General features: G+C 42.9%; 1 protein-coding gene across 1 annotated transcript in view; it reads left to right on the plus strand.

Moving 5' to 3' along the window:
• The first annotated feature begins 2,916 nt into the window (after positions 1–2,916).
• Positions 2,917–20,451, plus strand: part of LOC106578526 (matrix metalloproteinase-16) — a 75,984-nt gene continuing 58,449 nt past the window's right edge. Inside the window, 2 exon segments of the mRNA XM_014157432.2 lie at positions 2,917–3,414; positions 19,923–20,071. Coding sequence (XP_014012907.2) covers positions 3,289–3,414; positions 19,923–20,071 — 275 coding nt within the window. The 5' untranslated portion in view covers positions 2,917–3,288.

The following is a 20,451-nucleotide window of genomic DNA, read 5'->3' on the forward strand; positions in this document are numbered from 1 at the left end:
TCTAAGTGGAAAATCATTGGTCTGCTTCATTAAACTAGATTCAAATGAAAATCAAAAATCAAATCAAATGTATTTGTCACATGGGCCAAGTACAACAGGTGTAGACTTTACCGTGAAATGCTTACGTACAAGCCCTTTCCCAACAATGCAGAGTTAAAAAGTAAGACAAATTTGCTAATTAAAAAAGGAAATCGTAACAAATAACAATAACAAGGCTATATACAAGGAGTACCGGTACCAAATCAATATGCAGGGGTACGAGGTAGTTGAGGTAATTGAGGTAATATGTACATGTAGGTAGGGGTAAAAGTGACATGGCAATCAGGATAGATAATAAACAGAGTAGCAGCAGTGTATGTGAAGAGTGCGAAAGGGTGTGGCATCAATATCAAATCAAATCAAATTGTATTAGTCATATGCGCCGAATACAACAGGTGTTGACCTTACCGTGAAATGCTTTCTTACGAGCCACTAAACAACAATGCAGTTAAAAAATATATGGATAATGAGAAATAAAAGTAACAAGTAATTAAAGAGCAGCAGTAAAATAACAATAGCGAGTCTATATACAGGGGGGTACCGGTACAGAGTCAATGCGTGGGGGCACCGGTTAGTTGAGGTAATATGTACATGTAGGTAGAGTTATTAAAGTGACTATGCATAAATGATAACAACAGAGAGTAGCAGCGGTGTAAAAGAGGGGGGGGGCAATGCAAATAGTCTGGGTAGCTATTTGATTAGATGTTCAGGAGTCTTATGGCTTGGGGGTAAAAGCTATTTAGAAGCCTCTTGGACCTAGACTTGGCGCTCCAGTACCGCTTGCCGTGTGGGAGCAGAGAGAACAGTCTATGACTAGGGTGGCTGGAGTCAATTTTTAGGGCCTTCCTCTGACACCGCCTGGCATAGAGGTCTTGGATGGCAGAAAGCTTGGCCCCAGTGATGTACTGGGCCGGTTGCACTAGCATCTGTAGTGCCTTGCGGTCGGAGGCCGAGCAGTTGCCATATCAGGCAGTGATGCAACCAGTCAGGATGCTCTCGATGGTGCAGCTGAAGAATCTTTTGAGGATCTGAGGACCCATGCCAAATCTTTTCAGTCTCTTGGTGGGAATAGGTTTTGTCGTGCCCTCTTCACGACTGTCTTGGTGTGCTTGGACCATGTTAGTTTGTTGGTGATGTGGACACCAAGGAACTTGAAGCTCTCAACCTGCTCCACTGCAGCCCTGTTGATGAGAATGGGGGCGTGTTCGGTCCTCTTTTTCCTGTAGTCCACAATCATCTCCTTTGTCGTGATCACGTTGAGGGAGAGGTTGTTGTCCTGGCACAACACGGCCAGGTCTCTGACCTCCTCCCTATAGGCTGTCTCGTCGCTGTCGGGGATCAGGCCTACCACTGTTGTATATATGCATGTGTGTGTGTGTGTTTTGTGTGTGAGCATATGTAGTGTGCGAGTGTGTGTGATCGAGTGTCAGTGTGTGAGTGTGTGGGTAGAGTCCCGTGAGTGTGCATAGAGCCAGTGCAATAGAGTCAGTTAAACAAAAAAAATGGGTCAATAGAAAATAGTCCGGGTAGCCATTTGATTAACTGTTCAGCAGTCTTATGGCTTGGGGGTAGAAGCTGTTCAGGAGCTTTCTGGTCCCAGACTTGGCGCTCCGGTACCGCTTGCCTTGCAGTAGCAGAGAGAACAGATAGACTTGGGTGGCTGGAGTCCTTGCCAATTTTTAGGGCCTTCTTCTGACACCGCCTGGTAAAGAGGTCCTGGATGGCAGGGAGCTTGGCCCCAGTAATGTACTGGGCGGTACACTAACTTCTGTAGCGTCTTGCGGTCGGATGCCAAGCAGTTGCCATACCAAGCGGTGATGCAGGCAGTTAAGATGCTCTCAACTGTGCAGCTCTCAAACTTTTGGAGGATTCCTTATCTATTATTTGAAGAGATGCGAGAGAGCCAGAGAGAGAGAAAGAGAGAGGGGTTGTACGGGAAAGAGATTGGGGCAATAGTAATTTTAACTCCAATTAGATTGGTGTGTATATTTTCTTATTCAATGCAACTATTGTACAAATCCATGGGACTGTGACATTGTGTGTTTGCATATACATAAATGTAACTATTGTACTGTACAGTAGTAAGCTGGCACGTTCCCTTTCATCTAATATCACATTTAGCTTGTCATTGCCCTCTGGTGGACTTGACAGACAACAACGTACAGTGCATTTCCTCTGCTTTTATCATAGCCTACTACTGTACAATCACTGTGTATACATCCCAAATGGCACCATATTCCCTACATAGTGCACTACTTTTGACCAAAGCCATATAGCTCCTGGTCAAAAGTCGTGCACTATAAAGTGAATAGAGTGACATTTCAAATACAACCACATATAAGATGTATATGCTGGGCTGTCACGGACTATACGGAAGTCATTCAACAAAAAACATTTTGAACATTAGCTATTAACAAAGTGTACAGAGAACATCTGAAATGAAAGTGTTGCTGCTTGACAGTAGCCTAGTGTTAGAATGTTAAAAATAGTTTTGTGTAAGAGCATCAATGGAACGGGCAACATGTAGGCTGATAACATGTCATAATGAGTGAAATAGGTCGTCTGTGCAATTATATAGGCTAATCATAATCCAAGTAAAAATCCTAATGGAAAGCTTCATCGTCATCAGCAACCACCGATGTTATGGGCAACACAGATTCTGTCATACTGGCTTGGTTAAGGTAGCACGTTTGTGTTTGGCCCCAGGAATAACAACCTCGGGCTCCTTTATCGCCTCCCTTTTCCACTACTGTCCATAAGGTACGACATAGCGATGTTATAGTTTGGTATTTGATCCCAGATTCCGTGACGCGGTGAGCCGCGCAGGCTCCAAAATGGGAGAGTTATAATATGCGGCTCTGGTGGGGGGGTTCGGAGAGAGAGAGCGCAGGCGCAGTCATCCGAGTTCTGGTTGAAAACTAGCAGCTATGCCGTGCCCAGTGTAGGACCCCAGGTAAATGTGTCTGACAACTGCATTAGATGTGGATCCACTGAGGAGAACTGAGCAGTGGACAAATACAACGGAACATCTGAAAAACAATTGCGAGTTATTGTCTTCTCCGGATAACTTCCTCTTCAACCCTCGACGAGGCGAGGCGACGAGCATTCTTTCCCCGGGCATGCGAGAGAGATACCGTCACCAACAATGTTCCTCCTAGCCTCCGCCTGAGACGCCAGGGATTTACTCCTTGTCCGTTTGTTTTGATTGACTATTAATAAAACAAGCAGAAACAATTAAGGGGCTTCATTATGATTTTGTTAGCATTTCACACTAGAAGACGTTTGAATAGCTTTTATCTAGGGACGTTGTGCTTGCAATTCTTGCTGTGGATTTTATGTGCCGTGAATGGAGAGGAACAACCGTTCAGCGTAGAGGTAAGAATGGGAACGGGGGTACTGCTAGCTTTTTCTCACTGGTGGTGACCATTCATTGTTATTTCAATAAAAAAATAGAAACATCTTGTGTTTTATGCATAATAATTCCAAGTTACCAAGACAAATATGATCATAATGCATGCCAATGTATGCCTGGGTTTTGAATAAGAACCGTTATGAGACCTCCATGCTTTAGGGATGGAGTTGAATTTAGCTTCAACAGCAGACCTCTTTGTGAGTGTTTACGAGGTGCGAACTAGATAGGCTACAACAGTACTGTTCCATTCTGTCCACCTTTCCCTGACGCTATTACTATTTTATACGTGGAATGTGCCTATTGCCATATGTTAGGCAATTTTAGAAGCAAAGCATGCTTCTATGGTTCAATGGTTGTTGTTAAATAAATTCAGCTGATATATCTGGTCACTAACTTTGAACATTGATTGGAGTGGTATTATAATGAACTGAGATCTAACTTGTGATTATGTATCCTAATTCAAATATAACTTATATTTTCATAACGCAGCACCATAGGCTATTAGCGCATTTGGTGATGCCATTACCTAAACTGCAAGAGTGGGAATTGGATTTGTGATGTCCCACACAACTCAAGGCAAATGAGAATGGGATTTAGAGAACATTTATTTAAACTCCCCACTTTACAGATCAGAATCTTAATTTGATTACCCTGTTGTAGGAGAAATGTCCTGCAATACAGGAAATGTTAAACTTGTAGTATATTTGAGGTTTAAAAAGGCTTCTGAAGTTTGTAATTTCCACTTGAAATTTGAGACTTCATTTTCCCTTACGAAAAATGTATCAACCCCTACAAAAATGTCCAATAATTATAATCCACATAATAATTCAGATTTTCTGTTGCTGCAGGATACAATTATCATCCTACATCTGTAGCCTACATATCTAATTATCAGAATGGTTCTCAACTATTTATCCATTGGTTTAACCGCTTGATGCATTCGTCAGTAATATTTAGTGTTCAAGTATTTCTGGTGTTTCAAAACTTAACAAGGGAGTGCTTATAACGTGGTAATGAATTGTTATAACGGGTTTACAATAGGCTATAGGCCTACACAGCCTAGTTTATTTCTGATGTTACACAGATGTTTCTGTCATTAAACATCAATTAAATAAAAACAAAAACATAGCCTTCTTTCAAAAGGTTCATGTCTCCCCATCCTGTACCGGGTACTCATGAAAAAATTAAAATTATTACCCACTATCACTGTCAATATTTTGCCAAGTGGGTGGTGCCAGCTGAAGTTTGGCCTGCATTCCCTAAAATTAAAGGAGGGTGTGGTAAAGTCAAAGTCTGTGCCAAAAGTAGACTTTCTCCATAACATGTGTGCCAAAACTATAGAACATGTATAGAGTCAAATGTTAATAGTCCATTTTAGGGTGAGTGAACAAATGGCTCTGTCATTCCTTTGCAATTGAATGGACATAATCCCATTACCAAGCAGTTACCCATATACTTACATATAGGATGAATTATAGGATCTCTATGCATTTAGCATGTTAACACTGCTAATAGAAGGTTTATATCCACATGATTTGCAAGCCCAACATATACAAACCTGTGAAGATGAGAAACAGATGCTACAGGTCATGCAGTAATAGATGTCAAAGCCAACATGACAAGGGGGCTGGGGCCCTCCCTCTCCCCCACCTCATGGCTGCATTCCAAATGGCACCCTACTCCCTACATAGGCCACTACTTATGACCAAAGCCCTCCCTATGGGCCCTTGTTAAAAGTGGTGCACTTTAAAGGGAATGGGGTGCCATTTAGGAAGCAGTCATGTCTTGGTGCACGGTCAAAAGCATAGCCAGGAGCCTGAAACTGAAGAACCTTGATCATTGTGATCTGGCTTGAGATCAGATCAGATGACTGAGAGCATATTGTAATGCAAATACATTGAGCTTTCAGTCCCTTCTTTCTGCAGTCAGTGCATGGAGAGAAGGCTAACAGATAAACTGCATTATAAAGCAGGAAGGAAATGTTTGTCATTCCACAGCAAAATACATTTGTATGACCTATAAAAGCTCAATAGGTATATTATTCTATTTGCACTAAGATTAAACCTTTTCCTTTGTTGAAAATTCACAACACAATGAATGGGCATTGGAATATAAGCTCATACAGCGTACAGTGTGTGGTATTTATTGTTACGCAAGGAAGTGAAAGAGAACCAACATACTATGATTCATATCCCTAAATCCCTCTGATACTAAAAATGGTTGTTGGTTTGGAGTACTGTGGTGAATCGGTGTGGTTTGGCCAGTACAGGGTGGGTCTGGAAGCCTGTCTCTCCTGCAACTCTTTATACTCACACACAAACACACACACATATAGGTCACAGAGGACAATAAAAGATGACGGTTGACATAAACCTGCTGCTCTGTAATTGGTGGTCAGACTATTTTCAAGAGAAATCCTCCCTGGGATTGGAGAAAAGTGTAATAATGGTCCCAACTTCCTGTATCTGGTTGGTTGTTAGTTGAGAGTCCTATAACCCCAGAGAGGCCTGAACTTGAACTTGCTTACTTCTTCTCCAATGCAGCAGGCATTGTGCAGTATTTATTTTGCAGAGCATTTCTGATCATTTTCACTCTTTTGGTCCGTCTGCCACTCTGCTAAAAACCAATTCTCCCCACATTAGTCTGCCCTTGTTATAATGGAAGAGAGAGAACAGAGAACCAAATGATGTCGTTTATTTTATTATGGTTTCGTGTCTTTTCAAGTGGCATGTTTCCCATTGGATAATCAAAAATATGTGTGGAGTAGACATCATTAACGTTGTGTGATGGACAAAGGAAGTATTGGGTACTGTGTCTGTCAGTAAAGCGACGTATCTACTGGTGCATTATTGTTATGCATGTAAACCAAACTAGAACTATAGACATAAAGTCATTACAGTGAGACAATGGATTTTTAAGCTTATTTCCCTGTCTGTGTCTGGGACTGGTAAGGTAATAGACATGTATAAGAATCATTCCTCTGACTGTAGGCTACAGTACCACAGTGATGTTATCTGGGTTGTATTCACTAGGCACGAAACGGAAGCAAAAGGGCCAAAACGGGGAGGGACTACCCGAACTTGACCAATAACAAACGGTTGTTTTCATTTTCTGTTGCAAAGCGTTTTGCTACAGTGTCCGCTAATGAATAAGACCCTGGTGGAGAGAGACTAAAAGGAATCACAGTGTACTGATTCAACAAGCATACATGTCATTGCCTTACGTGAAACAACTTTACTACAAACTACTAGTAAGGTTCAACCAGTAAAGTTTAACTACTTTATGTTCAAGGTCTTTATTTCTCTGTAGAGTAAATGGCAAAAAATCGAATTGCTGGCATGGTACTTGATATATTTTGCCCTCTACTCTGGTGTATTTGTGTGTGTGTGTGTGTGTGTGTGTGTGTATATATACTGTATACATTGACAGAATCAAGTTCAAGGCAGCATTTCCATTCGCTCTCATTCAGCACTTGTTTCTTTACATTTTATGACTGTAGTCATACAAATAGACCCCATTTTTCCTGGAAATGAAGACGACATTATTCAATAACCACAGCTGTAACAGTTACAGTGCCTCCGGTAAGTATTCAGACCCCTTGGCTTTTTCCACATTTTGTTAGGTTACAGACTTCTTCTAAAATTGATTAAAAAACATGTTTTCCCTCATCAATCTACACACAATACCCCATAATGACAAAGCCAAAACAGCTGTTTTTTCCCCCGCTAATTTATTACAAATAAAAAACTGAAATGTCACATTTACATAAGTATTCAGACCCTTTACTCAGTACTTTGTTAAAGTCCCTTTGGCAGCAATTACAGCATTGAGTCTTCTTGGGTATGACGCTATAAGCTTGGCACACCTGTATTTGGGGAGTTTCCTGTTGGAAGGTGAACCTTCGCCCCAGTCTGAGGTGCTCTGGAGCAGGTTTTCATCAAGGATCTCTCTGTTGTTTGCTCCATTTATCTTTCCCTCGATCCCGACTAGTTTCCCAGTCCCTGCCGCTGAAAAACATTCCCACAGCATGATTCTGCCACCACCATGCTTCACCGGTTGGGATGGTGCCAGGTTTCCTCCAGACTTGACGCTTGGCATTCAAGCCAAAGAGTTCAATCTTGGTTTCATCAGACCAGAGAATCTTGTTTCTCATGGTCTGAGAGTCCTTTAGGTGCCTTTGGTCAAACTCCAAGTGGGCTGTCATGTGCCTTTTACTGAGGAGTGGCTTCCGTCTGGCCACTCTACCATCAAGGCCTGATTGGTGGAGTGCTGCAGAGATGGTTGTTCTTCTGGAAGGTTATCCCATCTCCACAGAGGAACTCTAGAGCTCTGTCAGAGTGACCATCGGGTTCTTGGTCACCTCACTGACCAAGGCCCTTCTCCCCCGATTGTTCAGTTTGGACGGGCGGACAGCTCTAGGAAGACTATTGGTGGTCCCAAACTTCTTCCATTTAAGAATGATGGAGGTCACTGTGTTCTTGGGGATTTAAATGCTGCAGAAAAGTTTTGGTACTCTTCTCCAGATCTGTGCCTCGACACAATCCTTTCTAGGAGCTCTACGGACAATTTCTTCGACCTCATGGCTTGGTTTTTGCTCTGACATGCACTGTCAACTGTGGGACCTTATATAGACAGGTGTGTGCCTTTACAAATCATGTCCAATCAATTGAATTTACCACAGGTGGACTCCAATCAAGTTGTAGAAACATCTCAAGGATAATCAATGGAAACAGGATGCACCTGAGCTCAATTTCGAGTCTCTTAGCAAAGGGTCTGAATACAGTATTTCTGTTTTTATTTTTTATACATTTGTAAATGTTTCTAAATACCTGTTTAAGCTTTGTTATTATGAGGTATTGTGTGTAGATTGCTGAGGTTTTTTTTTTTTTATTTAATCCATTTTAGAATAAGGCTGTAACATAACAAAATGTGGAAAAAGTCGAGGGGTATTTTCCGAAGGCACTTTATGCTTACAGACGTACACTGAGGTAGTATAACCTTGTGACCCCACTATGACCCCACTATCTGCCACTCCACATCTAGCATACAGTGAAGGTTTCCCTCAGCGCAGAATCAGGTGTAAAACCGTTGGATGATTAGTCTCAAAGGGTTTGAATTATACCAAGACATTAGACACAGAAATCACCTCAGAGAGATTTTTATAGGTATATAATATAGAGATGAAGTGTACTATTTCAATACAATAGCAAGTGTCTTTGAATACAATGCATTAATAAGCACAAACAGTTAGCTAGCTATGCCAATCTCAGTCCCAAATGCTAAATATCTAGCATGGGGTATGATGTGGTGTTGTCACTAGGACTCACAACATAGGCACAAGTGTAACGACAGAGCCCATTCCTGACATGACTCATGTTACCAGTTGGCATGCCCTGCCTGGGAGGCCTGGCTGACTGAATAATTGAAAGCGGGTGGTGTGTGTGTGGTGTGTGTCTCTGTGTGTGTGTCTCGTACTGCCAACGGCCAACAGTGTTATGATGATTCCATGGTGGGACCGAGGCCAATGCTGAGGTCTGTACTAATGGCTGCTCAATGGTCAGAGCAGGGGCTGCTTGGTTAGGTGTATGTTTATTTGTCCAGTCCCATCACCACACCTCTCTCTCTCTCTCTCTCTCTCTCTCTCTCTCTCTCTCTCTCTCTACCAGCCCCCTTGCTCTCTCTCTCTCTCTACCAGCCCCCTTGCTCTCTCTCTCTCTCTCTGTCCCCCCTCTCTCTCTACTTCCTGCTCAAACTTTTCTCTCTTTTCATTAATCTCTCTTCCATTATCTACCATCCTCTCTACTGCTCATACACTCTGCATCTCTCTCATACATTGATCGAGGTTGTGGTTAGTAGCAGTTCTGTGAGCTATTAAATCTTTCATGAAACTGAAGAGTCCAGTTTTAGTTCGGGTAGAGTCACACTGTCACAGGCGAAGCTGTCTGTAGTCGTCACCAGCAGTAGGCGTGTTGTGTCTTTTCAGTACTATCCATTGTCATGGGAACATGTCACTGTGAGACAGAGCCATTACGCTACAGATAGAACAAGGCGCCAGATGTTTCACTGGATGAATAATTCTGAAGCATCCGGTTGGAATTTCCACTCCCGACCAAATATGGTGATGAGAGGAAGCCCAGGAGCCGGCAGTGGGAGAGTATGTAGCGAGATGGAACTGGGCTGACATTCTGCAGATTTTGGCGTCTAAGAAAAGCCTGATCTCAATACAGTTTTCTGTTCCCAAAACTAGAATCTCTTACAAACAGAGAGCACTACGTTTTGTAGACTTTACCCTTTGCCAAAGTTTTTAAAAGTTGTTTACAAGGAGAGCAAGGGTAGATTGAGTTATCATACACGTGCATGTCACAGAGTAGGCGTTCCCAAGCGGAAATATGCAAATAAATAATAGAACGGGCCAATAGGATCTCGCTAGCTCGTGCTTGGCTCTGCCCACCTCCTTGCTTGTTCTGCCCACTTTCATTCATTTGCTCCCATTGAAAACAACACAGATTAACTAGTTATAAAATATATTTGATTACGCTGTTAGCTTGTTCTCTTTCTTGATTACACTATCGTTTACTTAATAGTAGTTGGATTTGTGTGTCTACATGAAAAAAATGAACAAAGCCTAGAATTTCAGAAGTGATAGAGCGCTCTGTTAAGTACAGAATCCTGTGAAGCAGGACGTAAACATTTAGTCAGTATTTCAGAATGTCCGCTTTCAAAGAGGAACAGGAAATAATCATTAGTATCGCTAGTATCATGACCACATTGTGATATTTGTTGACATTTGTCCTAATAGCGCTACAGCCTCAATACACGGCGTAGCGATCTCTTCAATGGGTGGCTGGTGGGTCAGGCTGTGTTGCCTTGGCGACCCTGAGTAAGGTTGGCACTACTTGCTGGTGGGTCAGGCTGTGTTGCCTTGGCGACCCTGGGTAAGGTTGGCACTACTTGCTGGTCGGTTGGCGTGTGTCCTACTGTATTATTCAAGCAGGCCGAGGCGAGGGTGAGAAATCGAGGAGCAGAGAGGTGACGTCAGCTACCCCAAGAGGCCGGTGTCATGTTCTGAAATGTCATTTGTTAAAAGGCAGTCTGCGTGAGAATATCTGTTTACGATCTAAAGACGGGTCACAGCCACACGGCAAGCAAATCATCATCTCTCCTAGAGTCATACTATTGTTATTTTACTGCTACTCTTTAATTATTTGTTACTTTTATTTCTTATTCTTATTTTTTGGGGTGGTATTTTATTATTCGATTTTTTTTTAAACTGCATTGTTGGTTAAGGGCTTGTAAGTAAGCATTTCACTGTAAGGCATGTAACAAATAGAATTTGATTTGATATACCAGCCATGTGCACCACTGTTTGTTGACAGCCACTGTCCCAGAAGCATGTTGCTATGGCTACCTCTTCTTGGAAGTGTGTGTCTCTTCTCTAATGAAGTATTCCCACTGCCTTAAAGGTTAGCCTTTGATTTCCTGGCCAGGCTAATTAGTGAGCCTACATGATGTGGCGCTAGCTCGTTATCTAGCGATCCACTGACACTACCCAGCTGGGACAGGCACAGGAAGTTCTTATGAGTTCACCACTGAGGTGACCAACACACAAACACTGACAGAGGAGCTACTGAGGTGACCAACACACAGACACTGACAGAGGAGCTACTGAGGTGACCAACACACAGACACTGACAGAGGAGCTACTGAGGTGACCAACACACAGACACTGACAGAGGAGCTACTGAGGTGACCAACACACAGACACTGACAGAGGAGCTACTGAGGTGACCAACACACAGACACTGACAGAGGAGCTACTGAGGTGACCAACACACAGACACTGACAGAGGAGCTACTGAGGTGACCAACACACAGACACTGACAGAGGAGCTACTGAGGTGACCAACACACAGACACTGACGGAGGAGCTACTGAGGTGACCAACACACAGACACTGACAGAAGAGCTGCTGTAGTTCATTTTCATATTATAGATTATTGTCTGTCACTAACTACCTGTAGCTCGGTGTATGTTGTCATTGTGTGTAGTTTGTGATGAATCTGTGTAATGTGTAACCTCTGATTGGTACATGTTCTTTGTGTGACACTTTTAGGTTGCTCTTTTGTGCAGTTTTGTGGCCTTTGAAAGAGTCCGAGTCATGTTGAGGTGATTCACAATGACAGAAGGCCAAGAGTTGCCCATTCCGATTCTATTGAACACAGTTGTTTGGGCCTACAAGCTTGATCGTTATTGAGTTAGGAAAAGGAGGACAGGGAGAGAAATACTAGTATATTGAGTGGGAGCCTGTCTGACATGAAAAGCCAAACGCCAGTGCTTTAGTCCTGAACCCTTACATAGACAACGGTGCTAGGACACCAGATCAAGAGGAGAATGAATACTGTATATCAATGAGAAAGCGAAAGAGAGTGTCCGCACTACAGAGACACACGTGTAACACTCATTATTTGCTCTCTCTGCATCTGCTCTTGAATTTGCAAGATTCAAATAGTTGAAGTGGTGTCATAGCGTGACACGGACAGCCGTAAGTCACAGGCTGACAGAAGAGAGAGACATGACTGGACGACTGTACAAATGAACACTAAATGACTGACGGTGGGCTCCCGTATATCCAACCGTCTCCCCTCTCGCCACCCTCCCTCCCTCCCCCTCCTCTTCCCTTCTAATGCTAAAGGGTTATGTGATTGGCATCGTTATTGTCCCACAGGGAGATGGGGAAACCACGACAGAACCGATCCCTCTAAATCAATCTGTCTATGTTGATGGATCTGGCAGATGGCTGTAGAATGTAGCTGGTACGATGGCTGGTTTGACCGGAACACAAGCTTTACGTATACACATTTGACTTCCCTGATCTTTGTCCCAAACGGCACCCTTTGCACTGTACTCTTAGAAAAAAAAGGTGCTATCTAGAATAGAGGTCGACCGATTAATTATGGCAGATTTCAAGTTTTCATAACAATCGGTAATCGGCATTTTTGGATGCCGATTATGGCCGATTATATGGCGATCCACGAGGAGACTGACCACCTGTTATGCGAGTGCAGGCAGCAAGGGGCCATGGTAAGTTGCCAGCTAGCATTAAACTTATCTTATAAAAAACAATCAATCTTAACATGATCACTAGTTAACTACACATGGTTGATGATATTACTAGTTTAACTAGCTTGTCATGCGTTGCATATAATCAATGTGGTGCCTGAAATTGTGTCACTTCTCTTGCGTTCAGTGTAAGCAGAGTTTTACATAATTATGACATAACATTGAAGGTTGTGCAACGTAACAGCAATATTTACACCTACGGTTGCCACCCGTTCGATAAAATACGGAACGGTTCCGTATTTCACTGAAAGAATAAATGTTTTGTTTTCTAAATGATAGTTTCTGGATTTTACCATATTAATGACCTAAGGCTCGTATTTCTGTGTGTTTATTAAATTATAATTAAGTCTATGATTTGATATTTGATAGAGCAGTCCGACTGAGCGGTGGTAGGCAGCAGCAGGCTCGTAATCATTCATTCAAACAGCACTTTCCTGCATTTGCCAGCAGCTCTTCGCAGTGCTTGAAGCACAGCACTGTTTATGACTTGAAGCCTGTCAACTCCCGAGATTAGGCTGGCAATACTAAAGTGCCTACAAGAACATCCAATAGTCAAAGGTCAATGAAATACAAATGGTTTAGAGAGAAATAGTCCTACATGAAGACTCATGTTAAAAGGAACCACCAGCTTTCATATGTTCTCATGTTCTGAGAAAGGAACTTAAACGTTAGCTTTTTTACATGGCACATATTGCACTTTTACTTTCTTCTCCAACACTGTGTTTTTGCATTATTTAAATAAAATTAAACATGTTTCATTATTTATTTGAGACTAATTTTATTTTATTTATGTATTATATTTTGTTATATTTTGTATATATTGTTCATTCAGTATTGTTGTAATTGTCATTATTACAAATACATATATATAAATCGTCCGATTAATCGGTATCGGCTTTTTTTGGTCCTCCAATAATCTGTATCGGTATTGCTGCTGAAAAATCATAACTGGCCGACCTCTAATCTAGAACCTAAAAGGGTTCTTCAGCTGTCCCCATAGGAGAACCCTTTGAAGAACCCGTTTTGGTTCCAGGTAGAACTATTTTGGTTCCAGGTAGAACCATTTACACAGAGGGTTCTACATGGAACCCAAAAGAGTTCTACCTGGAACCAGAAAGGCTTTTACAGGGAACTAAAAAGGGTTGGGGACAGTCGAAGAACAGTTTTCAAACCCTTTTTTCTAAGAAGTGCCTTGGTCAAAGTTAGTGCACTAAATAGGAAACATGGTGTCATTTGGGACACACACCTTGACTTCTGGCAAGATTTTTAAATAGGTTAATCCTTAAGTAGCCTACATAGCTTAGCCTAATGCAAAGACACAACTATCATAATGGAAATTTTAACAAGACAATTTTTGTTTTTGTTGACAATGTGTTACTGCAATCCCTTGGGCTATATCATAATTGTGACTGTGAGCCCCAGTTTTCTAAAATACTAATTCAGCTTTCTGCAACACTTGTGCTTTTAGATAAGAAAGTTTGTTCTCATAGCCTGAAAGCACATTTTTCACAGTGCTAACGGCCTAGACTACACTTTATTAGCTTCTGAACTAAGAGCTGTGAATTAGGGGACTTAATTTCATCCCAAAAGACACACTATTCCCTATTTAGTATGCTACTTTTGACAAGGACCCTATGGGTGCTGGTCAAAAGTAGTGCACAAAATCGGGAATAGGGTGTCATTTGGGATGTAGATGCCTCACAATAAATACAACTCCAACCCAGATGTTTGTTGTTTTGGTTTATTTATAGCTTTTACATTTTACATAATACTCCTCCACACAGAACACATTCTTCTGGAACAGCACATCGACAGTGGTACAACATCATTTTTCTAATTCAAAGCAATTCCCTGCTTTTAGCTGTGCTGAGCATTGAAATATATGTATATTTTAATTCCTAGCAAAACAATTGAGCCCCATTTGACTCACAGGAAACAATGAGATAGCGCTTGTGAATAGTGGTGGCGTTGTTTACCTAATGTCTAAACGGTGCACTTTTCATCCTAACTTCTGTTATACCCCCCGAAGCACCAGAAAAGTGCTGGGACAGCACAATCATAGATAGTCTTTTACTGTAATAGCTTCCATGTCGTCCAGGAGCTGTGGTCGAAGGGCAGAGAGAGAGAGAGAGATTGAGAGAGAGAGAGAGCGGGAGTGGTGGGAGGGAAAGAAAGAAAGAGCGATAGGGAGACGGAGAGGGAGAGAGAAATAGGGATTGAGAGGGAGAGAGATATACAGAAGAAAAAGGACAGAGATAGAGAAATAGAGATCCTCTATAGTACATTTTATCAGGGCCTGCAGATCCCTCATGCGTTTTTCTACAAGTTTACAGTGATGGATCAATCCTTGTCTCATGAGTGTATAGTCTGCTGATTATCAAGTGTACCTGAAAGCTGAGGGTTGTGGCTTTCCAATACACTAGCAAGTTATAAAATACAACGTTCACTGAATTCGATGATCAGTCTATTTGCGTAGTTTTCCTTATTGGGTATTGTACAGTACAGTGTGTCTGTTTCTGTGTATTTATAGGTGGTGTCTAGTGTCATTACCTGACTAGTTCACTGGGAATCACACTGGACTGTATCTAGCCTCTGTCCCCCCCAGGGGCCGTTTCAGCCCTGAGAATAACTGACACACGCCGTATGTGTTATCATCCCCTCGCATAGAGGGGGAAAGATGGAGAGAATAGGTGAGGTTAAAGACGAGGAGAGAAAGGCTCAAAGGACAGATGGAGAAGAGCGAGAGAGAGAGACACTTTAACAGCTCGCTGTATTTTAACCCTTGCATGGACAAATAAGAACATCACAGAAAATATCAAAAGAAAGAAAGAAAGAGGTTGTTTAAATAAAAAAACGTCTCCCTCTCCTTCTGGCTTATATGGGCCCTGGTCAAAAGGAGTGTAGTTAATAGGGAATATAGAATAGGGTGACATATGGGACTCTATCCAGCAGGAAGAACACAGAGAGGTGATGGAGGTGCAGCGATGTGGAAGGACTGATGACATGTCTAGTCCACACTGAATCCTATCCTGAAAGGCTCCCTCGCTCTGTGTGTGTGTGTGTGTGTGTGTGTGTGTGTGTGTGTGTGTGTGTGTGTGTGTGTGTGTGTGTGTGTGTGTGTGTGTGTGTGTGTGTGTGTGTGTGTGTGTGTGTGTGTGTGTGTGTGTGTGTGTGTGTGTGTGTGTGTGTGTGTGTGTGTGTGATTCAGGAGGAGCAGTGGAGCAGAATAAACCCTCAACAGTTCAATGTCTGATGTAGTGAGTGCTCTGTGGAACGTAAACTAGCCTGCATACTTCACACTGTACTACAGCTCACTACCGTCCTGAAGCATGGAGCAGTCGGCATTATCCCTCACGCCAGTTCTGGATCGAATAGAACAATATCATAGTGTGTGAGTCTTGCTATAAGGTCAGTAGTGGGTTGATGCAGGTTGAGAATGAATGTGAGGAGGATGACAATTGTCGGAGATCTGTCTCATTGTCTGTCTGTCGCATTCGCCGCTCTTCGCTTGTCTCTCTGTCTTTCTGAATGTAAGTGTGGCGTATGCATACAGCACAGTAGTAGTCTCTGCTCTCCTGTGATGAATCAGAGCAATCACAAGGCTTTAACCTAGTCTTTGCTCTATTCCCCTGGCTCCTCTCCTCGTCTCTCCTCTTCTCACACCATGTCTCCACACAGCAGTTTGACACCTGCCATGTAGAAGACAGTCAAGTGACAAACTGTCACTGCCACTGTGTGTGGGACTCTCTTTACTTCACTCCCTACCCAGTCTTTTGGGATCAGGAAGTCAGTGCATCAAGGATCAGTCAACCTCCTGTACTGTTACGTGCCAATCACTATATCTGATTGAAATATGCGATGTCAATTTAGACATCATACTGTAATACTGTAATAGCTGTCTCCTTGGGTTTTTCTGCTGCGATGGCAGTATTTTCACGTTTGCCCTCAATATACGAGTATTGGACACGTTTGTCCTCATTATACGAGTATTGGACACGTTTGTCCTCAATATACGAGTATTGGACACGTTTGTCCTCAATATACGAGTATTGGACACGTTTGTCCTCAATATACGAGTATTGGACACGTTTGTCCTCAATATACGAGTATTGGACACGTTTCACACATGTCTGTATGTCTGTTTGTTTCCTTTCTACCACTAGGCCTGTCTGTGTTCCACTGTAGCCTATTGGTTGTGTTGGTCGTAAAAGAGTCTGTGTGAACACATTGCTGGAGTAATGAGACTCTCTGTTGGTGAGACTCTAATCCAAGCCTTTCTCTGTGCAGATCTCTCTCTCTCTCTCTCTCTCTCTCTCTCTCTCTCCCTCTTTCTCTCTGTGTCTTCCCCTCCCCCTCTCTCTGAGTGGAGTGGATATGGATTTGAGCTCCAGTATGTGTGAGATTGTGTTTTACTCCCAGGCAGGAGAGAAGATGAGAGGAGCGGGTCTTTTTCATGTGTAATGCAGTAATGCAGCCCCATAATAGCTCTGTAGGGAGGTGTGTGTTTATGCTCTGGTTATTCCCTGCTTCCAGCTCAGTGCTGTTGGCTTACTACTCTATGACTGTGTCCCAAATACACCTATTCCCTCTATTCTGCACTGCTTTTGACCAAGGCCCTCTCCTCTCCTCTCCTCTCCTCCCTTGGTATAGAGATCTCAGGTTTTATTGGGTGCCCTGAAAGCTCCATTACATCAGAGTGCTTTCTGACAAGCAGACGATGTGATAATAGATAACATTCCCACGCTGAAAGGTCATCAGAGGATCTCTCTTTCTGTCTCTCTGCCTGTCTCCTCACTAACACTGTGGCTAGAGGCTGCTGTCTGGCTGCTGAAGTCGTCCTGCCTGGATGGACACTTGACATTTTTAGCATGGGCGCTTTTTGGAAATTATTTAAAGTGCCAACAACTACCAAAATTGAAAATGGCATTGCTTCTCCAACTAAGAGTTTTTTTACATGCAGGGTTATGGTTGAATTTATAGTACATTACTTTTTCACTTTAATCATATTTGATGGCAGTGGTGGAAAAAGTACCCAATTGTCATACTTGAGTAAAAGTAAACCTTAATAGAAAATGGCTCAAGTATAAGTGAGTCAACCAGTAAAATACTACTTGTGTAAAAGTCGAAAAGTATTTTGTTTTAAATATACTGCTCAAAAAAATAAAGGGAACACTTAAACAACACAATGTAACTCCTAGTCAATCACACTTCTGTGAAATCAAACTGTCCACTTAGGAAGCAACACTGATTGACAATAAATGTCACATGCTGTTGTGCAAATGGAATAGACAACAGGTGGAAATTATAGGCAATTAGCAAGACACCCCCAATAAAGGAGTGGTTCGGCAGGTGGTGAACACAGACCACTTCTCAGTTCTTATGCTTCCTGGCTGATGTTTTGGTCACTTTTGAATGCTGGCGGTGCTTTCACTCTAGTGGTAGCATGAGACGGAGTCTACAACCCACACAAGTGGCTCAGGTAGTGTAGCTCATCCAGGATGGCATATCAATGCAAACTGTGGCAAGAAGGTTTGCTGTGTCTGTCAGCGTAGTGTCCAGAGCATGGAGGCGCTACCAGGAGACAGGCCAGTACATCAGGAGATGTGGAGGAGGCCGTAGGAGGGCAACAACCCAGCAGCAGGACCGCTACCTCTGCCTTTGTGCAAGGAGGAGCAGGAGGAGCACTGCCAGAGCCCTGCAAAATGACCTCCAGCAAGCCACAAATGTGCATGTGTCTGCTCAAACGGTCAGAAACAGACTCCATGAGGGTGGTATGAGGGCCCGACGTCCACAGGTGGGGTTGTGCTTACAGCCCAACACCGTGCAGGACGTTTGGCATTTGCCAGAGAACACCAAGATTGGCAAATTCGCCACTGGCGCCCTGTGCTCTTCACAGATGAAAGCAGGTTCACACTGAGCACATGTGACAGACGTGACAGAGTCTGGAGATGCCGTGGAGAACGTTCTGCTGCCCGCAACATCCTCCAGCATGACCGGTTTGGCGGTGGGTCAGTCATGGTGTGGGGTGGCATTTCTTTGGGGGGCCGCACAGCCCTCCATGTGCTCGCCAGAGGTAGCCTGACTGCCATTAGGTACCGAGATGAGATCCTCAGACCCCTTGTGAGACCATATGCTGGTGCGGTTGGCCCTGGGTTCCTCCTAATGCAAGACAATGCTAGACCTCATGTGGCTGGAGTGTGTCAGCAGTTCCTGCAAGAGGAAGGCATTGATGCTATGGACTGGCCCACCCGTTCCCCAGACCTGAATCCAATTGAGCACATCTGGGACATCATGTCTCGCTCCATCCACCAACGCCACGTTGCACCACAGACTGTCCAGGAGTTGGCGGATGCTTTAGTCCAGGTCTGGGAGGAGATCCCTCAGGAGACCATCCGCCACCTCATCAGGAGCATGCCCATGCATTGTAGGGAGGTCATACAGGCACGTGGAGGCCACACACACTACTGAGCCTCATTTTGACTTGTTTTAAGGACATTACATCAAAGTTGGATCAGCCTGTAGTGTGGTTTTCCACTTTAATTTTGAGTGTGACTCCAAATCCAGACCTCCATGGGTTGATAAATTGGATTTCCATTGATTATTTTTGTGTGATTTTGTTGTCAGCACATTCAACTATGTAAAGAAAAAAGTCGTTAATAAAATGATTTCATTCATTCAGATCTAGGATGTGTTGTTTTAGTGTTCCCTTTCTTTTTTTGAGCAGTGTATATTTAAGTATCAAAAGTAAATGTAATTGCTAAAATATACTTAAGTGTCAAAAGTAAAAGCATAAAACATTTCACATTCCTTATATTAAGCAAACCAGACAGTACGATTTTCTTGTTTTTTAAATTTACGGATAGCCAGGGCACACTCCAACACTCAGACATCATTTACAAACAAAGTATTTGTGTTTAATGAGTCCGCCAGATCAGAGGCAGTAGGGATGACCAGGGATGTTCTCCTGATAAGTGCGTGAGTTGGACCATTGTCCTGTCCTGCTAAGCATTCGTAATGTAACAGAACTTTTTGGTATCAGGGAAAATGTATGGAGTAAAAAGTACATCATTGTCTTTAGGATTGTAGTGGAGTAAAAGTAAAAGTTGTCAGTAATATGAATAGTAAAGTACAGATACCCAAAAAAACTACTTCAGTAGTACTTTAAAGTATTTTTACTTAAGTACTTTACACCACTGTTTCATGGTTGTGTGGGTTTCAATGGCTCTTATAAAATACTATATATAAAGCCTACCTTATTGGAATTGTACATTATTTGACCATTTACTGACCACTCACCTCTGTGTCCTTTCTCTCTCTCTCTCCCCCCTCCTTCCCCCTCTCCCCCCTTCAGACATGGCTCCAGAGGTATGGCTACCTTCCCCCTACAGACCCCAGGATGTCGGTCCTGCGGACGGCCCAGACCATGCAGTCTGCTATCGCTGCCATGCAGCGTCTCTATGGCCTCAACGTCACAGGATCGCTGGACAGGAACACTATAGAGTGAGCCTCACCACTTTGCATGTTGTAGGGGATCGGTTTGAGAAGGAAGATGCACATAATTATTCATCTTGATCACAGAATGAGTAGTTATTTGGGATGCAAGGTGCTTTATAAATCATTCATTCTGTGCAGTACAACTTCATTGTAGGTTAATGAACGTCCCTAAACGTCCAATAAACAGTCACAGACCTTTATAAACATACCTGTAATGCTGTCCTGATTCGCTGCTTGACATTCTGGAAGAGAAGAGAACAGACGGGAGCGTTTCCCAGACAGAGAGTTAGCATCACACAGGTTAAGTGTCCCGTTTTAATGTGATCAAAGGGCTCTTTTACAGCAGATACACCTACACCAGCAGATCAAAGTCAGGGTAAATGCCA

This window comes from Salmo salar, chromosome ssa19, assembly GCF_905237065.1.
Source record: "Salmo salar chromosome ssa19, Ssal_v3.1, whole genome shotgun sequence".
NCBI classification, from domain to species: domain Eukaryota; kingdom Metazoa; phylum Chordata; class Actinopteri; order Salmoniformes; family Salmonidae; genus Salmo; species Salmo salar.